Genomic DNA, 27605 nt, shown 5'->3' with positions numbered 1-27605 from the left:
GTGATCAACTCAAGCAGCTTGAGGGCGTCAACACAAAGTGGACACCACACGTTTAAGTCGTTATTTTAATTGCATTAATTGCGTGAAACCCAATCGGCAGCATAACCAGGCCAATGTGAGCCTCAGCATCAAGAGTGAAGACGTTGGCACGCCTCTCCAGCTGTACCTCTTATCCACAGCCTCTTAGCTGTGGCCAGGGATTGTGGTGCAGACGGGTCTGACACAGTCCATTAGGCAAACAGTTAAATAGCAGTATAAATGGATGTATAAAAGAGGATCCAATCATGGTGAACCAAGGTGCAAAATGTTTGTTTCTTGTCAGCTGAATATAATCATCAGGACCAGAGATCAGACTATAATATATTCTGATCTCATCTTCATCTTTTTTTCTGCATTTCTGAGTCCGTCCTCTTTTCTGTCTTCAGGCTCTGAAGCTGTTCATATCATTTTTGCGTGGTCAAGCAGAAACCAGTAGTAAAAGGGATCTGAAACCCACTTCCATTATTTGATGAAAACGAGAATATAGAGTGAAAAATTGTCTCTTGGAATTTGGAGGCTCTTCAAACGCGTGGCTCCTTTTTGAACCATTTCAAAAAGAATCCTGTCCTTTCAAATGAAAGTGGAGGACGCGGCAAGTGGCGGCAATTTCTTTTCAGGATACACTACCGTCACATGGATGGATGTAACTCACCTGCAAGTGAGATGACTGTGGTCTTCTCTGTGAAGTGTCCTCAGATCTCTGCGAGGGGAAAAATGGGAGGACGTAAATGGAATGTTCAGCGTCTTGGCGACTTTATCGTTCGAACCAAAAGAGCTGTCACAAGCCTGCTTTCCATATTGTATTATGATGCACAAACGTCGCTCTTTTCTTCTGACACGTCTCATCTTCTGGAGACGAAGGAGAGTCTCTCCCATTTGTATGGCACCCGTCGCCGTCACAGGGTGGCTATGTGCGTTACAGTTACAGTCACTGCATTTCTTCACCTGTCACCTGTGAGGCAGGCATGAAGCATGTTCAAAGCAAACTGAGAGCAAATAATATTTACATGTCAAATTTAAAGAGAAAATCCTACAACCCTGCCCCCTGCCTGCATTTTCCACTTGTAGGTGGCATCTTTATATTCTTTTCCTGCCTTTTTTATTCAGCCAGTTAAGTTTTAATTTTCCCCCACATACACCTAATGTTACACATTTGAAATAAAAAATTCAATATTTGAACCTGTGTATTTTTTGAATAGCTTAATATTGAATCCAAAATAATGATGATAATAATGTATATTAATAAGCAGCACTAGGCCGAGTTTAATATAGAAAACATATAGTAGGTAGGGGGTCCCTACTTAATCTCTCAGTTTGGGGTCCTGGGCCTGAAAAACTTTGAAGACCCCTGGTCTACACCATGTGTAGAATGATTATGATGAGGTTGATGATGATGATTTACTCAAGATCTTTTTTTAAATTCCCCTTTCAGGCTTACAGGCATCCTTTTATTCTGGAGGCTTTGGAGAGTAGAGTTGTGACGTTTGCGAAAGGACCCAATCTTTTGACTTTTCTTTTATTTATGTATTTATTTATTTTTTGCTGTGCTGCACACAGTTGCACACAGAAGCTCACGCTTTTCTTTGAGACAGTGTTGGTGACAGACAAACTGTACAGAGGCATACCAGTGGACCTGGGTATCGGTGGGATGTCTAAGTTTAAATGGATCTGATACAAATTTATCCTTCCGAGAGCCAGAAATTATCTCCATCTCTGTTGTAGAGTCCTGTGGATCTTGACACAGTGTCAGAACAAACTGAAATGGTTTAAATAAGACAGATTCCACCTGTCAGTCCCGTATAAGGTTGTGGTCATTGGCAGCTAAAGTTAAACTTCTACATTTCACTTCATGTACTGTATATAAAGGTGTGATAATTGCAGGGTGTTATTCTTGTGTATTTTGACTATAAAATGGAAACTCTAAGTACATCATCTTTATCCGTGGGAATGGTTTCAGAGAGGCCAGATGTTTTCTTGATTGGATATATCAAAACACCGAACAGTTTCCATACATACTTTTCCACGAAAAAACTAATAGAAACATTTTTTCCCTGTCACTTTTGTGTGATTTTGTTATGAAGGAGTGTATATTTTCTCCGTTAAGCGTGTTCTTTTTTATTTCCCAAAGCATGAATGCCAAATGTTGGCCCTTCTCCATTTAGACTATGTGTCTGCCGGTCATCTTGACTGTATATTCAATAAAGCTGAAATGACAGCTGATTTGTTTGGTGGCCCGGGTGGTAATTCGGAGAAGGAATTCTCAGCATTTTATAGTGACTGAGATGCTTCTTGTCACGGTCACACAGACGCAGTCAGTGAAGCAGTCATTGGCTTCGGTGCGTTTTGTTTTCCGTAGGATATTTTCTCCTGGAGGACTGGTCCGTGGCCTTGTCACAGTGAAGGACACGTTCTGTTTTCTTTTGTTATTATTGAATCAGCAGCGGAAGTTGAACCTAAACCGCGCGCTGCCGGTCACGTAACACCTGACTTTTCGCTTCCATTTCGTCGTACATCCTGAGCTATAAAAACCGTCGGGCGCAGATTACTTCTATAACTCTGTTTGGGGACAGTGTAAATCCCTGGGATTTTTACATTTGCTCATCCCCAACCCATTCAGTCTTTCCTACCGCACACGGCTCTTGGGATTAAACGGATAGAGAAGGGGGCAGGGAGTCCGCTGGGACTGGCTGGCTCTTTCAGCTCTTGCTCTGAGGATGATGGTCAGCGGGCGTTATGTAAGCCAAGTGGATTTCAAATGCATAGCTGAGCCATTCTCCGCTTTGGCGCATGATGCCTTTGTCTGTGTTCTACTAACCGTGCATGCAAGCCCTGATGTACAGTAGCCCATTCAAAGAGTCCCCGCCGACGTGTGCAGAGCAGAGTCCTTCACACAGAGACGGACACAGGTGTTTGAAAACGTACGGCGGTCTGACAATTCAGACAAAACGGACGCACGGCATAGAACTGTTGCTGCTCTTGGATTGCACATACGAACAGAGCGGCGCAGTCACAGAGAAGACGATTTAACTTTGTAGGCATTTTTAACTGATAAGGAGCCGAAACTTTTTCATCAAACTCGTCCCTCTCCGCGAGTGGATTAACCACGCGGCGACAGCAGATCCTCCATCAATATCAGATTTTATTTTGCATATGAACAATTCCTGATATCCATGCATACAGTATAACGAGCTCACAAGTTGATAGAGAGAGAAAGAGAGAAAGAGAAAGAGAAAAAGAGAGAGGGGGGGGCCTAATGTAAGGGACAGTAGGGTATAATATGACAGCAGCAACCCACATTGCCTGGACTCAATTAGTATTACAATGTCACAAATGAGATTAATAAAACTTCGTTTATAAATTTCCGGTTTTATTTTCAACCAGGTTTTTTGTAGAAATTTTTTTTTCTTCTTGGCCTCCTCAAAAGTTACTTTTCCTCTCACTGCAACCTGATATACCTCACCATATATCTACATGACATTTCATACAAAATAAATACTTGAATATATAATGCATGATACATTTATATCATCACTGTAAACATGAAAACAAAACAGACATCATATATTTACTGTACTACAGGTACGGCAGAGTCAAACCAAAGTGCTTGATAAAGGACAAAGATTATATGCACCCCTGCTCTTACTGTGATTGTTCAGAGGTCAGATAGCACCGTATGACAGTCTGGACAGCTCAGAGGATAGAAGCTGTTTTAGAGTTATATTTGGTATTTTTCTCTCTCTGCTTTTTTTTCTTCTTCTTCTTTTTTTTTTCAGCATCACCGTAACCGTCCGAGTCTCCGAGTCCTGGTTCAGACAGAGTCCACCTTGACCTGGTTATTGTTGGTCATGAGCGGCGACGGTTTGCTCTTGAGCCTCTCCCCTGCGTCGTTGGAGCTGTCCTGGAAGAAGATGCGAGCTGTACACACCGACACCACGATGCGCTTGTACTCGCGCCGGAAGTTCTGGTTCAGGACGCCATACACGATGGCGTTAAGGCAGCTGTTGAAGTAGGCCATGAAGTAGCTCGCCACGAACAACCACTCGGGGATGAGCGGAACCACCACCTCCGGCTTGATCGCTACGGCCAGGCCGATGAAGTTGAGCGGCGCCCAGCAGACGGCGAAGAGCACGAACACCACAAACATGGTGACAAAGTTCCTGACGTCGTGCGGCGTCAGCTTGGGCCGATTGTCCGGCTTGACCCGCCGCCTCACCTGTATGACCAATATCCAAATGCGCAGGTAACAGTAGGTGACAATCATGATGGGCAGAATGAAGTGGAAGAAAACCACCGCGATCGTGTACGCCGAGCTGGCCGACTGCTCAAAAGTGCAGGAGTAAACCCTTGGGTCGTACTGAAGCGAACCCACGAACAGGTTGGGCACGATGGCCACCACAGTCAGCGCCCAGATCAGCATCACATAGCAGACCGAGTTTTTGTCGCTGTACAGTTTGTCATACTTGAGGCTGTGGCAGATGTAGCAGTAGCGGTTGATGGCGATGCCGGTGATGTTGAAGATGGAGCCGATGACGCTGACGCCCATGAGGAAGCCGCTGAGCTGGCAGTGGACGTAGCCCAGGTTCCAGCCATTGTGGAAGATGGAGGTGAGGACCAGGGGGTACGGGTAGATCGCCACCACGAGATCTGCCACCGCCAGGCTCACCACAAAGATGTTCCCTGCGGACAGAACAGACACCCACAGGAGAGACACGCAAGAGCTCGTGAGTCAGTGGCGACAGAAGCGGAGCACATTGAGCACTGAAATTAAGGAGTCTGGGAGTTGATCTATCCTCAGACTGACAGATTCTTCATTCAGACACATTTTAGAATTTTACAAACGGATTTTATCCTGCACTTGTTTTTCAGCACCTTCCTGGGACACTTTTGTTTTACTGTAGAGCAGGGGTCTTTAATTTTTTTCAGGCCAAGGAACCTGAAACTGATGAGTGATAGGGACCCTCTACCCACTATATGTGTCCTGTATTAAACTTGGCCTGGTGCTATTTATTAAGATACACTATTAGTATTTTGCATTCAACATTAAGCTATTCCAATAATACCCAGGTTCAAATATTCATTTCTTTTTATTTCAAATGTGCAACAGTATGCTGGCCACCACGTAAACATAAACATCATATACGTATATGAAGTTGTTAAATTGACCTCAGTATTTGGGTGATGGGAGCGAGCTGCACTGTTAGCTTCTCTTCTGCTAATATATTAATATATTAATCCGGACAGAGACAGGGTGTGATACGCCGCCTTGTTGTTGGCTCAGCTGCGATAGGGGCGGGGCCCACTGTGTACAGTGGCTTAGATTGACAGGTTAGGCGTGGCGCTCTGTGTGAAACAGTGTGTGCGCTGTTGACACAGCTCCTGTATCACTGAATGAGTGAAGTGCTGACTGAAAGATAACGTCTTCTGCCTCCATGTATCCCTTTACTAAAATATGTTGGATTCATGTTAATGTGTATTTAAATACATTTAAATTTGTAGAAGAAATAAATATATATGTCTATATATATATATATATATATATATATATATATAAATGTCTAATCAACCAAAGAATTTTGAAAACATATGCTGTAGAGAAAGATAGGAAAGAGTACAAATATAAAATTCCAGACGAAAAACATGATTGGACATTGTTTCAAGAGTGAAAGTTTGCCGCCTGCTTACATCTTCGTCCTACTTAAGTTACAAACTCCTCGTTTGGGCAGTGAAGTGTTGTCGTAACTGCGTTATCTCGCAGCAGCAGCTCCGAAGATGTGGCGTGTGTATGTAATCATTGTTCAGGGCTCTTCATTTCATGCTGACATAACAAAGGAAGGTGAAAGCCGCGGAGCGGAAAGGACGACCGTTCGGAGGATTACAAACCTGTGCTACATTTTTTTGGAACTGTTAGCGGTAATTAAAGTACAGGCGACTTACAAAAATAAACAAGACATTAAATTTTTTTTTATTGCATTATGTAAGCCACAGGGAAGGGGCCTGGAGGCAGGATGTACAATGCATCTGCAAACTCTGCATTGTTTGTGTGTCAGTGATTATGCTCGCTCGGGTTGAACGCTTCAACACATTTGGTAGCTTTCCCTGATAATTTGGCGTGTGTGAACCCCAACGTGCATTCGGTGGTCACTGTTTCATGTTGGTGAATAATGAAAGGAGAGCGGTCCTCGCCGGCAAGTAGCGTGCGTTTCTGATTGCGAGCGAGGCTGGGCAGTAATCAAGGACGTACAAGTGTATTCTTTGTCCCCAAACTGATGGGAAAATTAGACATGGCTCGTCAAAGAACGTACTATTACACAAGGAGAAAGTGACCGTCATTCTCTTTTAAGTGAAATACCCCATGTGCACTCGAGACAAAAGAGCAAATCCTTCTATGTGCAGGCACAATCATTTGTCCTTGATGACACGCACCTTTGCATTTTAATTTTAGCCAGTAGTTATTGCTGGAGCGCCCCGACATCGATCCGCAACGCATTTTCGCAGCTGTCACGTATACACATGCGTACATGTATCAGTCGAGTTGCACGTATTGAAGAAAGCATCACATTACAAGTACTTAAGACCGGATTCAGCTTTGCAGATGTGACAACACCCTGTCACAGATGATAAGAGGCATTTACTGCAGGTCAGCCAGGAACTCATCATATCGTATATCTGAGCAGCCTCCGCAGCGCACGAGGCCACGTTATTTTTGCTTTGACATTTGGGCAGTCAGTATCAGACACACTCCCCCCAACCTGCAGACAGACCTGTCAGTCCCACCTGAGCTTTGGAAGAACACTACACATCCGCAGTGCGTCCTGTAGAACAAGGAACATGCCAACCATTCTGCTGCCAGGGATCACATGCGCCTATTAGGTTTTGTCCTTTTTATATTCGTCATTCAGCTGCCCTCTTAGACGCATCTGCTGTTGTTACAAGATCCAGCGACCGCCGTAGAGCTTTGCTGAATGTGTCCGCTCCTGCTATCTTTGTGACGACCTCACGGGCGTCTGACCCCTTATGGAAAGTAAGAACATTATTTTCTGCTCCATTTGGTTTCATTTTTGCTGACGTGGACGAAGGCCTTGTCCAGAGCGCCGACCTAACTCCGTTTGATTTTATTTATTCTCATTGGAGCCTACACTCCCTGGATAGGTTGCCAGGACTAACACAGAGAGACGGACAACCACGCACACTCACATTCACACCTACGGCCAATTTAGACTCACCAGTGAACCTAACGAGCATGTCTTTGGATGGTGGAGAGAACCCACGCAGACACGGGGAGAACATGCAAACTCCACACATAAAGGCCACTGTGCCGTCCCATTTTATTTACCTACATCGGACTGAAATCACCAGTGGAAGTCAAAGGAAGTGTGGTTTCAACTGGGTTTCTGACCCAAAAGGCGCTCCAGTTTGTATTCAAAGTGTCTTTTGGGTCACTCATGACGTGTCACACAACAATAGCATCAAACCCAGAGCGGCACAGCTGCCGAGTGGAATTTATGCTACTAATAGAGCACTGTGCAGGACAACATTGGGGACAGCGGAGCTGGAGAGGATCTATGGGAACTGTTGATCTAGTAGCGGCACCAAACGTAGATGGGTTGACGTTATCTGCACACGCGAATCCAGTCTGGTCTCTTGTAAAAGCAATTCAAGATTCACAAACAGAGCAGACAGTCTGTCATAAAGATCTGATTTGAGAAACAAATTGAATTTGCCGGTAGTCTGAACAAAGCCTCCGAGTGTTTTTTATTCAATTCAGTTCAACTGAATTTTATTTGTATTTCACTAATAAGAATCTAAATTGTGTCAAGATATTTTGGAGGACTCGCAGACTAAAGCCCCCCGAGCAAGAAATAAGAAGATGGGGGGAAGGTCAAGCAGAACCCGGCTCGTACTGTATCTGTGGACCCATCTGCTTGAAGCTGGATGCGTGGAAACGCAGAAAGAGAAGGGAAAGAGATAATCATTCAGTCATTTCAGAATTCACGGTTTGCGGTGCATCTTTTCTTTTGTCCTCTGTGAATACATCACTGAGGACAGACACAGTAGACAATATCTAGTCATGAAGCCAATATGAGGATTGCACTATTTTGCAGGCAAACAGCTGCTCCCACAAGATCAATACTTAGGTGTTTGGTTAAGGTGTAGTTATTGTTTAAGAGTTTAAGACCATGTCTAGAATGAATGTGAGCACACACACATCCCTTTGTCAGAGAAAAACAAACATGTTTCCACATTCAGACGAAGTGTCGAGACAACGTGTAAACAGTCATCTTCAGACCCCCCCTCCTTCCTTCCTTTAGTATAACAACCCTGTTGCAGGATTTTAAACTCCAGTCACTCAGTATTAACAGCCTTGACCTTGACAAGGTGAAATGCCTACAGCCAGCCGGCTCTTTTGGCTGTTGGACTCTCTCACTCACTGTCTCTGTCACTGTGACTAGTCCTGTGATTGACGCATCGCTCTGAGTTTTCATATGGCTGGAGGAGAGATATGGCCGGGGTGCTGCGTCCCTTTTTCCATTGCTGCAATCCCACACTTTCGACCAATTTCTCTTAGGATTTAGGAACAAGTGAAGCCCATCTAAAGGTTTTTTTTTTTTTTTTTTTGCTACCGCAGCTCGCAATGAATTTTGACAAAGCATGGTAAGCCAAATAGACATACACTTACACTTAATGTCTTGGCTTGACTGTTTCCACATTTTATGGTGTTGCGGCATAACCTCAAAATGGAATGAGGCTTCATAACAGCCCCACACACACACGCACACATTTATTTTTTTTAACAGTTTCTCACGCATACTGAAAATTAAATAGACCTTACATCCAATTACATTTTAGTAACAGGTGTTAATTGTGCCAGATTTGACTGCATTGCATTTCAGCCAGGAACTGCATTAGGAACTTGCTCCATTTTTCATAGCCGCTAGTTCAGTTCAGTCAAGCTGGATGTGAGGCGCCTGCAAGCAGCTACACTGAGGTCTTTCAACAGATTTTTTATAGGGACTTAACACCTACCTTTCTCGTGTCATAAAAGGACGGTCACTTTCTCGTCCTGAAGCAATTGCAGTGATATGAAAGGACTGTAGAGTTGATCATATGTGTAGTCAGGGAGATGATTTTAGTCTTACATCTCTTGTTTCCATTAGTGTTGTGTCAATCACGAACCTTCGTTCTTTTGAGAGAAAAAAATATCAAACCGAGCTGAATCACTTCCTGAAGTCATCTTTTCATTTCTCAGTAAAGCTGGGCTCTCAACAAAGAACAGAGACAGGTGCACACTTGGCAAGAAATAAATTCCTCTCTCCCAAGTGGCCATCCTTAGACACGTTGAACGCGTTTTTTTTTTCCCATTTACACAGCAAACCAGATTTAGAATTCCAAAAATGAGTTCACACAGGTGTTCGCAAATGTCAGTTTCTTCAACACTTTCTTAAAATGTTAATATATATCAGAAAATTTAGACAAGTACACTATATTGCCAAAAGTATTCTCTCACCCAAATAACAGTCACTTCCATGGACACAAACATTTGGGAAAGAATGCTTTGCTCTCAGGAGCTCAGTTTATTCCAGCGTCGTACTGTGATAGGATGCCACCTGTGCAACAGTCATGAAATTTCCTCCCTACTAAATATTCCATTTAACTGTCAGTGGTTTTACAACAAAGTGGAAGCAGTTGGGAGTGACCTGGTAAAATAACAAGGCAGGGTCAGCGCTACAGTCACTACAGAAGATTTCCCTTTAGACCTCAGATTAGCTCAAGAACAGTACATACAGAGCCTCATGGAATGAGTTTCCATGGTTGAGCAGCTGCATCCAAACCAAACATCACCAAGTGCAATGAAAAGTGTCAGATGAGGTGGTGTAAAGCGCCACCACCACTGGACTCAGTACAGAACAGTGGAGACGTTCTCTGGAGAGACGAATCATGCTTCTCCATCCGGCAATCTGATGGACCAGTCTGAGTTTGGTGGTTGCCATGAGAACGGTCTGACTGCACTGTGTCAGTGTGAAGTTTGGTGGAGGTGGGATTATGGTGTGGGGTTGTTTTTCAAGAGCTGGGCTTAGCCCCTTAGTTCCAGTGAAAAGAACTCTGAATGGTTCAGCATAACAAGAGACTTTGGACAATTCCACGCTCCCAACTTTGTGGGAACAGTTTAGGGACGATCCCTTCCTGTTTCAACATGAATGTGCACCGGACCACAAAAAAAAAAGTCCAGAAAGACATGGATGAGTTTGGCGTGGAAGAACTTGACTGGCCTGCACAGAGTCCTGACCTCAACCCGATGCATTAGAGCAAAGACCAGATCTACTTTTGCAGCAAACATTCAGTAAACGCAGATCAGGCAGAACATTAGGACAACCTTCCTAATATTGTGTAGGTTTCCCTTCTGGGAGTGACTCATCAGAGAATGGACATGGGTCTTCTGAGGTGTCCTGTGGTGTCTGCGCCCTATGGGATCAGGGCAGGGCAGAACTTTGCATCGTCACAAGATGGTCAATGTTATTTACTTCTCCTGTCAGTGGTTTTAACGTTACAGCTGATCAGTGTAGGTTTAGCAGCGTTATCGTATTTATTTTTGGATGACATATCTGTGCCAGATCTTATGAGCATGCAGCTGAGACACAGACAGGTCTTGTACAAAGTTAATGTCCTCATGACTTGTCTGTCAGACAAGTTAGAGTCAAAATGATCAGATGTGGCATGGTACAAATGGCACAATGTTCTATTTGATACTGTATAGCAAAAAGATCTTTCTGCATCTGTGCTCACATTCACTTCTTCTACTGAGGTAAATAAACTCCTTGTGACTTGTTCTTGAACTCTGTTCTCGGTCGGCTACGTACAGGACATACACTGATCAGCCACAATATTAATGTTCTGCTGGGAAACTTTTAAATTTCCTAGAACCCAAACTGATCAAGTGTCTGTGGGATGAACTGAAATAATCCTGATCCACAGTCTCCTCTCCCTTCAACCTATAGGACCCAAACACCCCAACCAACAACATCCTGTTGCCTGTCAGAACTGATTTGGAGACCTACACAATATCAGGGAGGTGGTCACTATCGGTCAGGTCATAATGTTATGCCTGCACGATGTACTTGCAACATGAGGGATTCAGGTCATTGTTTCACAGGGATGAAATCCTATGGAGGCTGTTCTCCGTGGTAACAACCATTGTAGCTGGGGTTTAAGTCAAGACAGTCAAAGGCCTGATTCCCCATATGCCCACATCAGCACAGATACAAACCTACCTGCTTCACTCTCACAAAAACAAAAGTTTAAATAAAACTAAATAAAAAATAGTTTGTGAATACAGCTGATCAGAAACACTCTGTTCGTTACTGTAAATGTGAGCGGTGAGAAATGACTAAAATTACCAATTAAACTGTAGATCAGTAAAAAAGCAAGCGAGGGTATTTTCCAAAAGTCAAGGATAATAAATAGAGTTTGGTGTGTTTTCCAAAACATCATTACAGTACATTCCGAAAGAAACGGAAGACGAGGAATGTACCCCCAGTCGGCCGTATTGGGATTACGCAGTCACACCAGGGAACAATTTGATGACATCTTTTGAACTAATATTTTTATTTAACTCATCCTGTTGAGTCTGGAAACTAAAAGTAAATGCTTTGAACATCACAAATTTATATTTTTTTCATGGATTAGTTTCATCTTTCTAAAGTTTTAAGGCCAGCCCCATTTGTTCCTCTCTTTCACAAATTGAATTTAGTCTTTTTAATCAAATTGTCTGCACAAGTTCCCATCATCAAAATCAAATTAAAACTTATAAGTGTGCTAATCAGCATGTATATTGTTTACCACAGTCTGCTCCTCAGGTAGTACTCTGTCTTCCATCCCTCAAAGGTGGCCTACCCCTACAGACACCACCACAAACACACATAATTGGACATTAATCCTAAAATGATCTATGCTAGTGACTGATCTACATTTAACCCGAGGGACTTTGAATTCATAAACATACTCTCTACTCTTAATGTAACTGGCCGTTTATCCTTCCTGTGGGAAAACAATCCATCACCATAATGTAAAGCACCCACAAAAAAAAAAGCAACCACCGTATGAGACTGACACCTTCATGTTTGTGTTATACTGGCTGTGAGCTGCACTAGACTGATTTAAAAGTTAAATTTTTCGTTGTACTTCACAGCTGCCAGGTTCAGAGAGTTGTCCTGTTTTCCTGCACTGACGTTTTCAACATTCTGACAAGTTTTCCAGCAAGTAGCAGTTTAAAGCTTAGACTGTTGTCTTTCAAAATGTGCAATGTCAGTAAAAAGTAGCTGTAGCTCTGTCAGGACTCTTTGGATTCTTTTCTTATTGTCCAGTTTTTCAGCTTGCAGCAAAACGGAGCAGCGTCTACCTAAAGTCTATTTTCAAGAAATTTCCCGACCTAAACTACAGCACAGTCCTTTCCATCTCATCCAGAGGAGCGTACCACAGAATATATGCAACAAAAAAGTGTTTACTATTGGTTTGAAAAAGGGAAACAGCTTCTCCGTCGATGCCGAGGTTCTCCCTAGGCAAACACCGTGTCTCAATAGAAACATGTCAAGACATCACTGCTGTCATATTTACTAGTTTTGTGAAGTTGTCTCACGCAACCACTAGAAACCCTTTGAAAAAACAACAACACAATTTAAGGGAGGACAGTTTATCCAGGTCTTAAATATCCTACATTAGCTCTACATCTCTAGTTTCCTTAGTTCCTTTCTACTAATAGTCTTAATTATTATTAACAATTATTACACACTTATAAAAGCTCAAGCTCAAACTACCGTCCTCCTGTGTTTTATGTTTGAGGTCGATTCTCCATTTTCAGACAATGTAAAAAGTTCAGCTCTAAATGCCGCCTTCTCTAAAATTGCTGGGTACAACCACTTTCCAGATGTACAAGCTGAGAGCTGTCATCATATTGTGTGCGTGCTCCGACACAACAAAGTGCGGACCATGGTCCTGAGAAGTGCAAGGCAATAACAACCCTTGGTCCAACTATGGGAAAAGATAGCATCTGCTTTGCTTTGACACTGACTTTCAAGGCTTCTGCTAGATATCAATCAGCTGTGTCGAAGTGAGGCTTAAGAGAGAATTACATTTTCTGTCCACTGCTTTTTTGTGGTTGTGACTCAATTCTAAAGTTAGGAGAGGCATTCGTGCAGAGCAAAAACACTTTTAAACACTGTGTAAAGTAATGAGTCCTGTAATCCTTCATCATTTAACCAGGTAAAAGCCCTGGAGTAGACTCTAGGTGTGACATTGGCATACTCAAAAAGGCCTAGACATCTACGGAAGACAACAGTGGTGGATGATCAAAAGTCCTTTCCATGGTGAAGAAAACCCTCTTCACAACATTAACCCAAGTGAGGAACACACTCCAGGAAGTGGGTGTATCAGTATCTAAGTCTACAATAAACAAAAGACTTTGTGACAGTAAGTACAAAGGGTTCACCATAAGGATCAAAAACAGGAAGATTAGACTTTGCCAAAACACATCAGAAGAAGTCAGCCCAGTTCTGGAAAAGCATTCTTTGGGCAGACGAAACTAATATCGATAGAAATTTAAAGGAGCGTCGGCTAGGATTTAAGAATGGCGGCCGGCCAATCCTAAATGAATGTAGAGGAAACACTGTACGTTATGCTCAAATTCAGCCAAATCCAGCAAAGTTATTGGAAGAAACTTCACAATACACAAGGCAAAGAAGCGAAATATTCTGCATTGCAAGTCAAACACCAGATCTCAACCCAACCGAGCACACATTTCACTTGTTTAAGGCATAATTTAAGGCAGGAAGACCCGCAAACAAACAACAACTGAAGATAGTTAAAAGACAGTAAAGGCCTGGCGAAGCATCACAAAGGAGAAAACAAAGCTTTTGGTGATGTCCTTGGATTCCAGACTTCAAGCAGTCATTGCCTGTGAAGGATTCTCAACAGTACTTAAAAATTAACATTTTATTACTTGTGAGCTCCTAAAAGGAGGAAATGGTTGCTAAACATTTCAAAGGATATTTTTGTTTAACCCCTAGAATTAAATCTGAAAGTCTGCTTTTCCGTTGCATTTAAATCGTTTCATTTCAAAATCAATGTGGTGGCATGCAGAGCCCAAATCATACACTCTACAAATATTTCTGGGCCTAACTGTATTTAACTTTATTTTTAAAGTGGTTGGTAAATGATGTAGCGCTACTGGCGGCTCCATCCACAACACCCAAGGTAAGATGCAGCCTGCACGTTATGGGTCAGCAGGTGGAGACAGTCGTAATTCGTTAGCCTTCACATGTTGTGCCCCTTAGACCCCAACTGCACTTTTGAACTAGGCATTTCCATACCCACGGTCAAAAGTCAAGACTAACTGCATATCTTGTAAGAAGAGGTTACTGAGGTCACAGTGAATATGCAGAAGGAAAATGAAAAGGCCCCTTAGCATGTTACCCTCAGCAAAGCATAATGTGGAATGCTAATTTAATGTATGTTAATGTGTGAGGAAAAAAACTGCTCCAGGATTATAAGGTAAGGTAGGGTAAGGTTAAGTGCTGTATTTGTCATCATATGACATTGTACAGAGAAATGACATGTTTGGAAGGAGGGTTAGTCCTGAGCCACTGCGCATTTCATTAAAAAGCTCAAAGTGCTACAGAGTACAGTAAAAACCTAGAAAACACAACAAAGACACTAGGAAATAAGAAATGCTCCTAAAAGAAAATAAAGATGTCTAGTAACTGTGGAGTTTAAGAACAGTCTTGAAGACCTCAGAAGGTCAGGGGGGAGTTCCAGACAAAAGGCCCGGTCTCCCATGGTCTGCAGTGTGGTTAGGAGGAAGTAAGTGATGTGCAGTGGATTTGGAGGAGTCAAGTCGATGCGTGAGGGGCGAGGAAGTCTTTCAGATATTCTGGGGCGTTGCCATGGATGCAGAGGTGGATGTGATGAGAGCAATTTTATCTTTAGTTTCTGGAGGTTATAGAGGATGGAGCTTGGAGATGTTCTTAAGATAAAAAAAGCGTGAATGTAAAAAAATGTAAAGTGTGAGTATAATGCCCCTACATGTACAGTCAAATACATCTACAGGCCAATATGTATAAGTAAGGGCTGTATTCGTTTGGCAGTGAAAGGTTAATGGAAGCTGTACTCTGCTCAAAGATGTGAGTGTTTTAAAGGGACAAAATGGTAACAATGGAAATAAAGAAAATGACCGAGACAATAACATCGACCAAACCCGCTTAACTTTTAATTCCACTTAGAAGAAACTATTTGCAGAACGTGCACTGATCTCTGAGCAAAAAATAGGAGCATTTGCAATTGGATAAACATTCATTGTGACCACGATCCACTACTTGTTGTGTTGCCATTGCATACCTTGAGCTTAGTCTTGAATAAAGATGAGGCCTTGATTGATGAGAGGATATGATATGTTTCTACAGATTTTTGTATGTGTGTGTGTGTGTGTGTGTGTGTGTGTGTCACTGTGTGGTGGATGTAGCGCGTTCCTCTGACATTCACTCGAAAAATTCACACACTTCCATCTACCACTGCAGAGGGGAAAAAAAAGGGACTGGATTATCTTGGTACTCTGTCCTGGCAGAACTAGAGGCGCAGCTGCCGGGTGTGTGCGCAGAAATGTGACAAAATGCACACACAAAACACGCAGTTAGAACTTCAATTGAACTGCATTATTAATAGAGAGGGCGAAACAGAGGGAGACAGAGATGGTGGCAGCTCTTTAAAGAAGCAGAGTGATTATGTCCCTGGGTCACTACTGGATTTGCGGATATTGTGTTTATGAATGAAGCCAGTGACAGCCATGGATGATGAGACTCCCGGCAGGTTTAATCTCCTCACTTCTCTTACAAAAGCTATTTCAAGACTCGAGAACGGGTACAAACACTCGCGCAACATACATTAATAATAAAACATACAAATATAAAGCAAACGAACTCTCCTTTGCGGTGCAGAGGATTTGTTCTCAGCTATTAAGAGAACAGAAGGAAAAAAAAAGGAAAAAGGAAGCAGGGGTTTAGGTAGCAGTGGTTTATTCCTACCCTGGTGTGGGAGAAGGAAAGAAGGGATTTATAAAGTGACCCTGTGTGCCCTCCGTGCTAGAGAAGCGCCGACCAGAAACAGCAGAGTGGAAAGAAGCATTATGCACTGACAACCTGATTTCAGTTTAGCCATTCAGCGCCAGGGCTGCTTTTATAAAGCAGCGCTCCGGGGATCATTTGAATGTCTGAGTACAGTGATAATTGCCACAGACACACAAACAATTTCAATAAAAACTTTTTTGAATGCCCATGTCAAAACAGTTGCTTTTCTTTTTTGTGTGTGTGTGTGTGGACTGAAGGCTTTTTCCTAGCTATCAGAAAGTTTTCCCAGGGTAGCAAAACACTCTGGTAGCTAGCACACAATGTCCTCTGTTTCGGAACAGAGGATCATTCTCTTTAACCAATGGCAGGAATTTTGCCACAGCAACAGATATTAGAGTGCAAGTAAATATTTCGTCTTTTTCCCTTTTTTTTGTTTTTTTTTGGTTAACAGGCTCTTGTGTTACTTGATTTTATTAACATGTGCAGGTTTTAGCAATGGGGTAGAGAAGAGACTCTGACAAAGATCTCAGTGTGGTTCAAAACAGAACTAGCCCACCTTCAAATAAACAAAATAAATAAATAAACTAGCTTAGCATCCTCGATCTCAAATCGCTGCGGCTCCTTCTTTCAGCAAGCACCGCAATTTTGAGCATCATGTGTTGTGAAAATACCTGTCCGCCACACTTACTTTCTCTGTTCAGGGAGCAGAGATGACAAAACACCACGGGTGGTGTCACACTGGATGTCAGCCAGACCCCCACAGCTGGTGGCCTGACACGGGCTGACAGGTCCAGTCACGTCTTCCAGATAAAGCCCCCTAGACAAGTTGTCCAATGTCATGTTGTCAATCTGATTACGCAGTCATCATGTGTCATGAACTAGTGGCTAAGCAGGATACAGAAAACATAACCAGAGCGGACGATGTCGAATATCTGCGTTGGGCAGTGAATAGTCATAGATGTTCGCTATTTCTGTCGCGCTGATCTTGATGAGCGTTGGGTCACTGTGTGCAGGATACTGTACGTCGGATCCCCCCGAGGAGCTGCTGTTTGGGTGGACCATGTGGCCACAGCTCGTGTAGCTGCTGGTGCTGCTAAGATTTACAGTACTCCAGCTGCTCCCCAGCGAGCCACGCTCTGTGGTTCAGCTACAGCAACACACCACTTGTTCGTATGAGTTATGTGCACAGCAGCATATTCTGTCGTCTTTTTTACTATAGTTTTTTACTAAGTAGGACAAGGCCTGCAGAAACACCTATCGGAAGTTAAATACGGCGTGTATAAAGGTATTCTGCTGAGCTCCACTGTCACCAATCGAACGTCAATGTTGCAAGTAGACCTTGCTGCTGTTACGCTGCATGTTGTGATCTATCTACGGCTCAGAAATTAAATAAATGTCTGGAGAAAAAAAATGGCTTCAATGAAACTGAGATTATTTATATATCCCCCACCAAGGTATTTTTTTTATAACATGAGAGTCACTGTCTTTTTATTAGCATTAATGTCATGCCTGTCTAATAAAAGATGCATGCCATCACCGGGCGCTTCAGCTCCAATACCATTTTCTAATTAACAGGTGTTAACAATTAACAATTCTATTCCTCTAATCAAGTGCAAATGAGACAATTAAAATGGTTTCTGATGTTTTTTTTCTTTTTTGTCTGTCTCCGTCTCTCTGTGAGCGCTATAGAATGTATTTGTGACTGCTGACTTTTTGACAGCACATCGTTTATCGAGACGCAAACAGGTGAGTTAAGAAAGCACTTTCAGCAAAACCGATTTTCTCCACAAATCCACAAAGAGCACAGTTTCTATAAATCAATATTCTTACAATCGAAAAGAAAAAAAAAAGTTGCACAACAGACCTTTGGACGCAAACATTCGTCAAAATAAAGGCAGTTCGGTGTGAAAGGATTTTCACGCAGACAACAAACACATACAAGGACACACCTCACAGCATACGTGAACACAATGCTGACATATTATCTGGAGACAAATTATTTTTCAAAGTGTTCCCACCTATATATATATATATATATGTACACACACAGTGATCAGTGATCAGCTGCCCATTTGCACACACGTGGCAGTAACTATGCCTCAGTATTCCACAGGTGATTCCAGTCTCGTGGAGTAGCTGTCTGAAAGGGGCCGGGCCAGGCTGGTGCACAGCGTGGCAGGGGGGTTGATGGGTTGACCCAGATAGAGGAAGACAGACTTAAAGTTCAACCATACACACGGGATGCGTTGGAGTACAGTATAGTGACCACTGCTGCTCTGTCTCTGTATCTCTGTTGAATACTCACCCACCCACACACACAAATCCAAAACCAGCTAATGAACTCCACGTAATAAAAAATAAATCATCAGTCCCTGTGCTCTTACAGTTTCATCTACACCATAGGTCTTCAACATGTGGTCCGCAAACCCTAGGGGGTCCTCTGGGGTTGTGCAGGGGGCATCACAAAATCTTTGGGTGATTAGACATTTTTCATATATCTTTTTAATTTCCCCCAAAAAATGAAATTTAAATGACATGAATCCAATATATTTTAGCAAAACGGATGAATCGAGGTTATCTTTCAGTTGGTACTTCAATCATTCACATGCGATACAGGAGCTGCATATTGATTCACACAGAGCGCCGCACTGCAGCTCGCTCCTATCAGTCAACTACTGAGGCACATTTAGCTAAGTTTAAAGGTAAAACACCCTACTGTTGCACAGGTTTGAAATCTGAACATGTATTGTTTGAATAGCTTAAACTCCTGAGACCCTGCGTCCACATACAGGGACATTTCACCAGATACATTCTACAGCCAATCACCGGACAAAAATGCTACAAAACCTCATCAGACTTTACAGTTGAAACTTATTTATTTATGCTCATTAACTTTTGTAGTTTAACGCTTAAATTTAACAAATTCTGTCAATAGTAATGAGCTACATCTAATTAGCTCGTTAGTTAACTAAAGTACTCGTTTGAGGACATTGGGACATCATTGTTTGCAATTCTCCTTTTGCTCAGGTATTAAAAGATACGGTTTTCTATTTTGTTACACATGACTGGTGACTTTATTATAATGTATCATGAAATAATTCCCATGTTTTTTGGGGTTTTCTTTGCACTTCTTGTTCAGAGATGATGCTTAGTTTTTATACATCTTTGGTTCTACTAATTCCAAATACCTTGGAGAAACCAAAAATGCATAGCAAACAGAAGCTTGGGTCTCAGGTTAATATTGAATGCAAAATGACAATAATAATGTATATTTATAAATAACACTAGGCAGAGCTTAATATTGAACATACAGTAGGTAGGGGGTCTCTATTTAATCTCTCCATCAATTTGTGGGTCCTTGGCCTGAAAAATGATCTGATCTACACCTCAAACTGCAACATACAGAAATTTCCCAGGGTTGATTGCATTCAGATATTTCCCTGCCTTCTACCATTCCTATTTACCTAATGCATGCTGCAACAGACTTAATCTGCCATTCAAATGGGAACGGATGCAAAGTGAAATCCACATCTTCAGATATTAAAGCGGATATTGCTTTATTTCCTGATGACAACGTGAAAACGTTTGAGAAAGACAACAAAACTCATGTCAGTTGCGTAAGGGTGCACGCATTCAACTCTGCAGACAGAGAGCTACTGTATGGATGAACAGAGGTACTGTCTGCAGAGGGTCACATGGAGAGTGTTGAAACATTCAATTTCGCTCCTAGTTGTGCCGAAACTCTGCCAGATCCGCGAATGACGACAAAGAGCCTCAGGGCTTTGCAATATTACAAGCCAATTTTGATGATTGAAAAGATAAAACACACAAGTCTGACATTATCAAATACAGTGATAGCGGTATTTCTGATCCAGTGTTTGTCGTCGTGGGTCACATGTAATATCAAAACTACTTTAAAAGGAATTTGTTAACAGGTGGAACAACAATAAATAACCCTAACCCAGCGCACACTGTGCCCACTGTCGAAGTGGATAACACCTGACACATTCTCAAACACAGACGGATCATTTCCAGTACACATCTTGAACATTAAGGTCACACTCAATCATGTTAGCATCTTGAACGTAATCTCTGCTGCACATAGACTCTTTTCTTTCTTGCACATTTAGTCTCCCAGGCATCATAAGTAAACAGCCTCAAATGTGTGGAGGAGCACTGTTCAATCTCAAAGCTTCGGCTCGCACAGATACAAACATGAGAAAACTCCCTATGAACCAGAAATAGATAAATATTCATAGGGACGTGCTAAAAATGGAATGTTAAATAATAACACTGAGAGACACAGTAAAGAACCGGTGTGCAGGATTGCAGGGATGCATTAGAATAAATTGTGTAATAATATAATATTCATTATTACCTAGACCTTTAAGGCCTCCTTACGTGTCTCTTGTTTGAGTGCAGATGACCAAGGTCTAAAGACTATTTGGGAAAATCCTGCTACCTCGTAGCTAAGTTCTAAAATGCTAGCATGGGAACTAGCTAGTACAATTGGTGCATGACCTTTCTATTCTCTCGGAACTGTGTCATTTTCTTTACATCATTTCATAGTACGAGCTAGCTTGCTTGTAGACACAAATTTGAACTTTACATGAAATGCTACATGTTATTTTCTCCTCTTTCAGTTAAAATGAAGTAGTCTTGCATAGAGTTTAAAATACCTCTGCACAAAACTGGATAGTCCTACGACCTATGCCGCCTCCTGACAAATGCCTTAACTGCTGCCATTGGTAAAACACAATCAACTCAAGTCATATGACGTGTTTAATTACGCTGCTGTTACTCCTCTGTACGTATAATGAATTCCTTCACTAAAATTGTGACTGAGCTGCTTCCAGACTAGAAATGAAGTGACTTCTCCTTGAAATGAACCTCGAATGCTGGGACAGTCCTAAACCTTTTACAACAACCCTACATCACACTCTATACCTAAAAATAGATTTAATATTAATTATACTTAAACTGATATCTTCATCAAAGGATTACATTTAAAAAAAACAAGTTGAACAATAGCAGAAAGGCTCATTGAAGAACTCACAATTCTTCGAGTCACACACCCACAGACACACACATACGCAGCAACCAATTACAGGGTAGCTTGGATTCCCATTTGCAATTACCAAGCAGCTTGATCCTGTCAGAAGATTGGATTGATCCCATTTATGTCATTTAGGTCCCTGGAAAGCAAGTATTTAATGAGGAGTTACTGGCCCTCATTATAAAATGAGCACACTCATCATGCTTCAAGGTTATCAAGGTTATTTTCCAACTAAACACAGCTTCAGGAGAACCCAGAATGTCTTTTTTTTATTATTATTGCTTAATAATAATAAACATGCATTGAATGAGTGGACCAATTTCCTGCTTTGGTCTTTAAAGCCACTACAAATGAGAGGAAACGGTTTGGTTTATTTGACAGAAAATTAACCTGAAACACAGGAAACATAGGGGCTGGAAAGTGCCCTGGAGCTGCTTCCTGAATTGTCAAAAAAAAGAAAGAAAAGCATCTACTGGTAAGAAACAGAAAGCTGACCTGCACTGATACCAAAGGTCACATACTTTTTATACAGCGTATGAACCACCATGACCTTCACACCCTCATTGTTCATTGTGCTGTCTGAACGTCATCATTCCTGGACAGAACTTGGACTCACAGTAAGAACCGCTAATGCAGGCCAGCTGCATACAGGCATTAAGGTAGAATTTAGGAGTACATTACATTATCTTGCATTTTATTACCGCAACCATGTTCAACACAGAGAAGACACAGTGAAGACATTACTCACTGCTAAGTACAGTACATGAGGCTGCAAAATAGTAAATATTTATGGCAGGAGGTTTTCTGGAAGTTATTTTCAGTTGGCTTTTAATATACTCTACAGTAGTTGTGGAGGACGTTTAATACGTGCTGGAAGATCAGAGCTTAATATTACTGCACAGCTGATGCCGGTGTGTGTAGCTCTATGCGTAACAGCTGTTTGCTCCACTTTCCCCATAGCAGCTGCCGTACTGTACAACTTCAGGATCTTGTCTAGGGTAAAACATTTGCAGCCTGGCATTATGAACCACGCATCCTGTGTTTTCACTTGTACCTCAAAGCCATCTGTCTCCTTAGCTCAGATGCAGCCGTGCTGACGTGACTGTTCACATGAAAACTTCTCAGATTTGTGTCGGAGAAAGAGGCCGCACGAACTGACGCTCATTTAATTTGGCATTGGCTATGCAGTTAGCATCTTGCGGCTAACGGTGTTGTTGTTTTTTTGAGCATGTTATTGTCTCATCTGTATTGGTTTCAGCAAAAAACTCAACCAAACACATTGCCTGCTCCCCGTTCTGCACAAATAACTAGAGACCAGCTGGATCTCACCAAAGAAAGTAATATGCTCTTTAGGCGGGAACGTTTGTCATGCTAGTGACTATCTCCATCTTCATTTTCGAAGAGATTTCCTGCGCAGGGAAATGCGCATTTGATTTAGCATGTAAGTGAAACGTATGCTTATAGGTTCCTACCAAACAATCACTGTGCATGCATTAACAGCACTAGTGTACTGGTTCACAAGCAGTAATTTATGTTAATGTTTGCAGTGACATTTAAGTGAAAAACCATGGTCTATATATCTAGTGTTGTGTGACCAATCAGAATAATATGCAAGACACAGGACTGGATGACAGCTTTATGAGATCATAATAAGTTATGTAACTGTCCTAAAACTAACAAATCGTTTGTATATTTTGATATATGGTCAGTGTTCCCATGGAAAATTGAGGTCACACCAAAGCTCCAGCATCTGTTGAGCTTCATTATATATGATTAGTTTGTGCAGCAGTTATTTCCATCGTCCTATCTGACCCCAATTGACCTGAAATAGCTCAGTATAATCTCCTTATACCATAGTTGAAATTCTTTCTGCATTTTTTTGAATGTCATCGTTTAACCTTGTTTTTAGACGTCCATACCATACATCTGAGGGCCTCGGAAAAGACGAGCCACATTTGATTGCTGTGGTTAAGGGCTTATCGTACCAATTTCTTCTGAATGTCACTCTAAGCATATGAGCTGGACACAGTAATTTCATATTTACTGAATGTAAGAGCGCTGCTTTGAAGTCTCATGCAGAGTAGACAGAATGTCATATTCTTACTAATCCCTGTATTAAAAAGCCTAAAACCTTTTTTTTTTTTGCATCACTAGTATGATTCCCATTCAAGTGTCTCTCAACCTTTTCTTCTGTGTGGAGCCATGCTTATAACGATAAGATTAAAAGTTCACTTAAACATAGGGCGTATTCACAACAGGAAAGTCCGATAGTTCACTTGCTTTGGTCCAGACCTTTAAAAAAAAAAAAAACTTGATTCGGTTTGTATTCACACTGCATTTTCTGACAAGTGGACCAACACTGTTAACAAACCCACGTGTGTCCCGTAGCCGCTCAATCTCTGGATAAAAATTATTGGCGGGATCTTTGAAGTTTTTTCACTTTAAGCCGACACTGCGTTGGATTCCAGGTAAAACCTGCCTCGTACATTCTCTCTGCGATTTGGCCGTAGACGTAAGCATTTTTATGCGTCAAGCAGCTGATATATGCTCTCCTCTGACCATATATCGAGGAGGCAGTGCGTCTCTTCTGTGCCCCACGTTGACCCACGGCTCATTCTTGGTATAAAATAGAAACGAATTAAATGAATGAATGAAATAGCCGATGACTGATCACAACATTTTTTGTAACTTTTTTGTTCTTGGTATACCAGTTAGACACATTTTTGTTTTTTTCTTGTTTTTGCGGACAAAACTTATTTTTCCTTTGGACACCTGCAGCAAATGGATTATATTAAGTTTGTTTTACTTCAAGGCCTTGGCAGCCGTGAAGTTAAACGAACTTAATATAATAATATATATAATATAATTATATATAAAATTTAAACATTTAAGAGTGGGTTGAGTGGGGCAAGTTTAAGTTTTTTCATTAGATTTGGAACTATTCTGAATTTACATAATGTAAAAAAAGACTATATCTGTTAATTAAATGCGGGACGCCCTACACTCTTTTTTTGTGTGTGTTGTATTGGTGGTTTCAAATGCGGTTTCAGTTTTTTGTAAGGTATTAATTACACTAAAAGGTACTGTTGTCCTGAAAAGATCTCCCCTGTGTGTATGGTGGATTGTTACAAACGGAAGCCCGTTAAATCCAAAAAGGTGCACAGATGTTGCATTTGGCTTTGAAAAGGTTCACATTGCATTCACGGTACAAACGAAGCGGACCAGGGTTTGTTACGGACTCTGGTGCAGACTAAACAAGTGAACCGAGTCCCAACTGCAGAGGTGGCCTCGGGTCACTTGTTTGGTCCGCATCAGAGTCCGCTGATTTGTATTCACACCTACCCAAAGTACGTTTAAAGTGGCTAAATTAGCCTGGTGTGAATACACCCATAGTGTACGTGTGTACAGTCACAGACGCGTATGTACGCTGAAACCTAATCTGCGTGTTGATAGAAACTCAGTAGACCCAGTAAATACACAGTAAAATAAGCCTCGTGTCTAAACACACAGAGCAGCGAGGAGACAAACATCAATCACCCACCCACGTCCACAGTACAAACCGTCTGCTTCCAGTTTGTGCGTTCCACACACAAATATTCTGCAACACTGACACCAAACATAATTAGTGCCATGAGGAGACAGCGTTCATCATAAAAATATTTTGCTCTGTTTCAGTCATGGAACAAATAGACCCTGATTCATCTGAATGGCTGGTTTCTGAGAGGGCTAGCCGTAGGCATTTGGAGAAATAAATAAGCAAACAACAATTCAGCATAACAAGAACTGCAACTAATAAATATCTCATTCTCATCTTCTATAACTGTACCCGTGGGGTACACCCTGTATATTCCTAATAAATATCATCATAAATCTATCCATTATTTTTTCAATTATAAAAAACAAACAGTTTTTTTTGGACTACACAATGTGAGAAGTTCCCAGTGTGACGTGTTGTACTAGCAACATCCCGTCTACCGAAGCAATTTGTCATTAGATGAAACTCAGAGAAGCAGCAAAGTCTTCTCTGAGTCATCTGAGAAACTAGATCCCTTGACACTTTACTACTTCACTAATCAATAATCGTACATTAGTAAATCAGGTATAGAAACAAGCATCTGGGAGATGTTCTATTTTTAATGACTAACGAATGACAACCTAGTATGGAATTACTAGTGAATGACTGGTAAAGTCAAAAAAAAAAAAGAAAAAAAAAAAGCTAAACACACAGAGGGAATGCAGCGAGCCGTCTCTGGACAAATGACCTGCTCTAGTCACACATGGATTGAACTGGTCATTACACAGAGCCAGCTGGGCGAAGTCCATTTAATGCCTGGTCTTGATTAGGACATTTGCGTTCTCACATACAGCTCCTCTGGGTAAAGTCTAGGAAAGTTCAGGAAAGCTGTGTGTGTGTGTGTGTGAATGCCGATGCACAGGGCCCCAGGTTAATTCCTAGCCATTAACCCATTCTTAACCCCCAGCACTGCAGGTCTAACCTCAGCAGTTTATCCAGAGTTAACATGTATTCACTTCTAAATGTCATTATTTTAGCCTAACCTCAACCTGCAAAGTAAATAGGACAGGTCCTTTCAGGGATGGACACACACACACACACACACACGTACCTGGTCTGAAATTACAGCCCAGGGCCGTATTTGGGCTCTTGACAGAATGATTTAGTCTATGAGGAATTAATGGACAGAGATGATGAATGATTAATTAGATTTGATACTGTATTTAAGAATCTGCTGCAGCCCTTCCTGAAATCCAACTATCAAAGACGAGAGGAAACCCATTCTCATATTCTGCTTTCATTGCAATTTGACGCACAGCTCTCCAAACACTTTCAGCAGCAGAGCACGATGGGCCAAAAATCTGTTCTGATGTAACCTCTAATTTAAGTAAAGAAATTGGTTAAATCAAATCACATCCAGGGGATTTTTAAGCATTACCTTGAACCCAAAACTTGGATGAGAAAACACTAACCTAACAGCTCGCCTCACACTCTCAATCCCTCACCGCTGCAGTAACGAGAAGAGACACAGGTGAAACTAATAACATCAGAGCGCACAAGAGAAACCAATCCAACAATCATGACAAGACAAGAAACACCAAGGAAGAACTTAACAAAAAAAAAAGAAAGAAGAAAAAACAGAAAAGACAAGGAAAACCAAACAGGATCACAGAGAATTGTCAAAAGACCACACCAGCTGCCCCGATTCCTAATTGCCCCATTTTTTTTCATTCTGGAGCTGTTACTCTTGTAAACTCTCGCGATATCCCACAATTGTCTGAAATTCTCAAGACGTGAGACTTCACTTTGAGGAAATGGACTTCTAATGAACTGGTCACATGACCCCCTGACGGGGAAATGCGGCAAAAGTGCTTCCAATTCACTTTTACGATACATCTGAAAAACCACCTCATGAGAGCGTAAAAGTGTTTGAGAGATTTTTCAAAATGTGAACGTTTCCATTTTTTTATTGTGATATTTGGGTTTTGCACATTTCTATGGGTAATGGAAACGCAGCAAATGTTGAGGCTAATTTTAATGAATGGCTTGGTTTGCTAACAAGCGCCTCTCAGGGACTGTGTGTTGTGTTTGTCTTGAGTCATCCTCATTAATGATTAAAAATCTCTCATTGAGTGCACGCATCGATGGAGGAGTTGATAGCGTCGGTGCTAACCAGTTCTCAGGAATCAGACCAGCTCTGAAGGGAATCCAATTCTCAAATCACATCCTTAATGACCCCATCAATGACGTGCGTTGGTTGTGTGCCGCTATCAGCGAAAAAGTTCATCCTCTCATTAGTGCTCAGACTAGATATATGCTGTGTATATTGTCAGAGGACAATATGTTAATCTCACATATTGAGTTACTCACGTATTATCTCTCAAGTGTCCAAATGCCATTCCTTAGTAAGACTTTATATACTGAAGGAATAAAACGTGTTGTATGTCATATTACCTGTGCTTTATTAATATTTTTGTGTGACCACTGAACCTTCTCTCAGCCTGCCTTGTCTGCCTTTATTCGGTGAAGAGCAAACACAGCAAAACTGTCTAATCTGGCAATGAATCTCTTCTAGTTAAAATTAGAATTCACAAGACATTAGATAGCACACAGAGTCAGCAAAGACTTCTTTAATCAATATCCCAAAAACAGCAATAACATCATCTGCTCGCATTTTCAGTTTTATTACAGCGTGCAATATTTTCCATGAAATATATCAGATAATTTCTTCGTTCATTTTCATATTTCCAGAGAAAGAGAGAGTGAAGTTTAGACCGAGTCACTGAGCACTGAACAGTGTGGACATCTAACTTCTTAATGCATAATTCCCTATTGCTTTTGGACAACACCCAAAGTACGCTGGAATGAACCCAAACAATGTGTGAAT

General features: G+C 41.6%; 1 protein-coding gene across 1 annotated transcript in view; it reads right to left on the bottom strand.

The window, feature by feature from the left end:
* Positions 1-3160: 3160 nt before the first annotated feature.
* mtnr1aa (melatonin receptor 1A a) overlaps positions 3161-27605 on the bottom strand; it is a 36316-nt gene continuing 11871 nt past the window's right edge. The window contains exon 2 of the mRNA XM_047579707.1: positions 3161-4716. Within this exon, the coding sequence (XP_047435663.1) occupies positions 3848-4716 (869 nt within the window). The 3' untranslated portion in view covers positions 3161-3847. The remainder of the gene's footprint in view (positions 4717-27605) is intronic.

Source organism: Mugil cephalus, chromosome 2 (genome assembly GCF_022458985.1).
Source record: "Mugil cephalus isolate CIBA_MC_2020 chromosome 2, CIBA_Mcephalus_1.1, whole genome shotgun sequence".
NCBI classification, from domain to species: Eukaryota; Metazoa; Chordata; class Actinopteri; order Mugiliformes; family Mugilidae; genus Mugil; species Mugil cephalus.
This window is presented reverse-complemented; position numbering and strand designations above follow the sequence as displayed.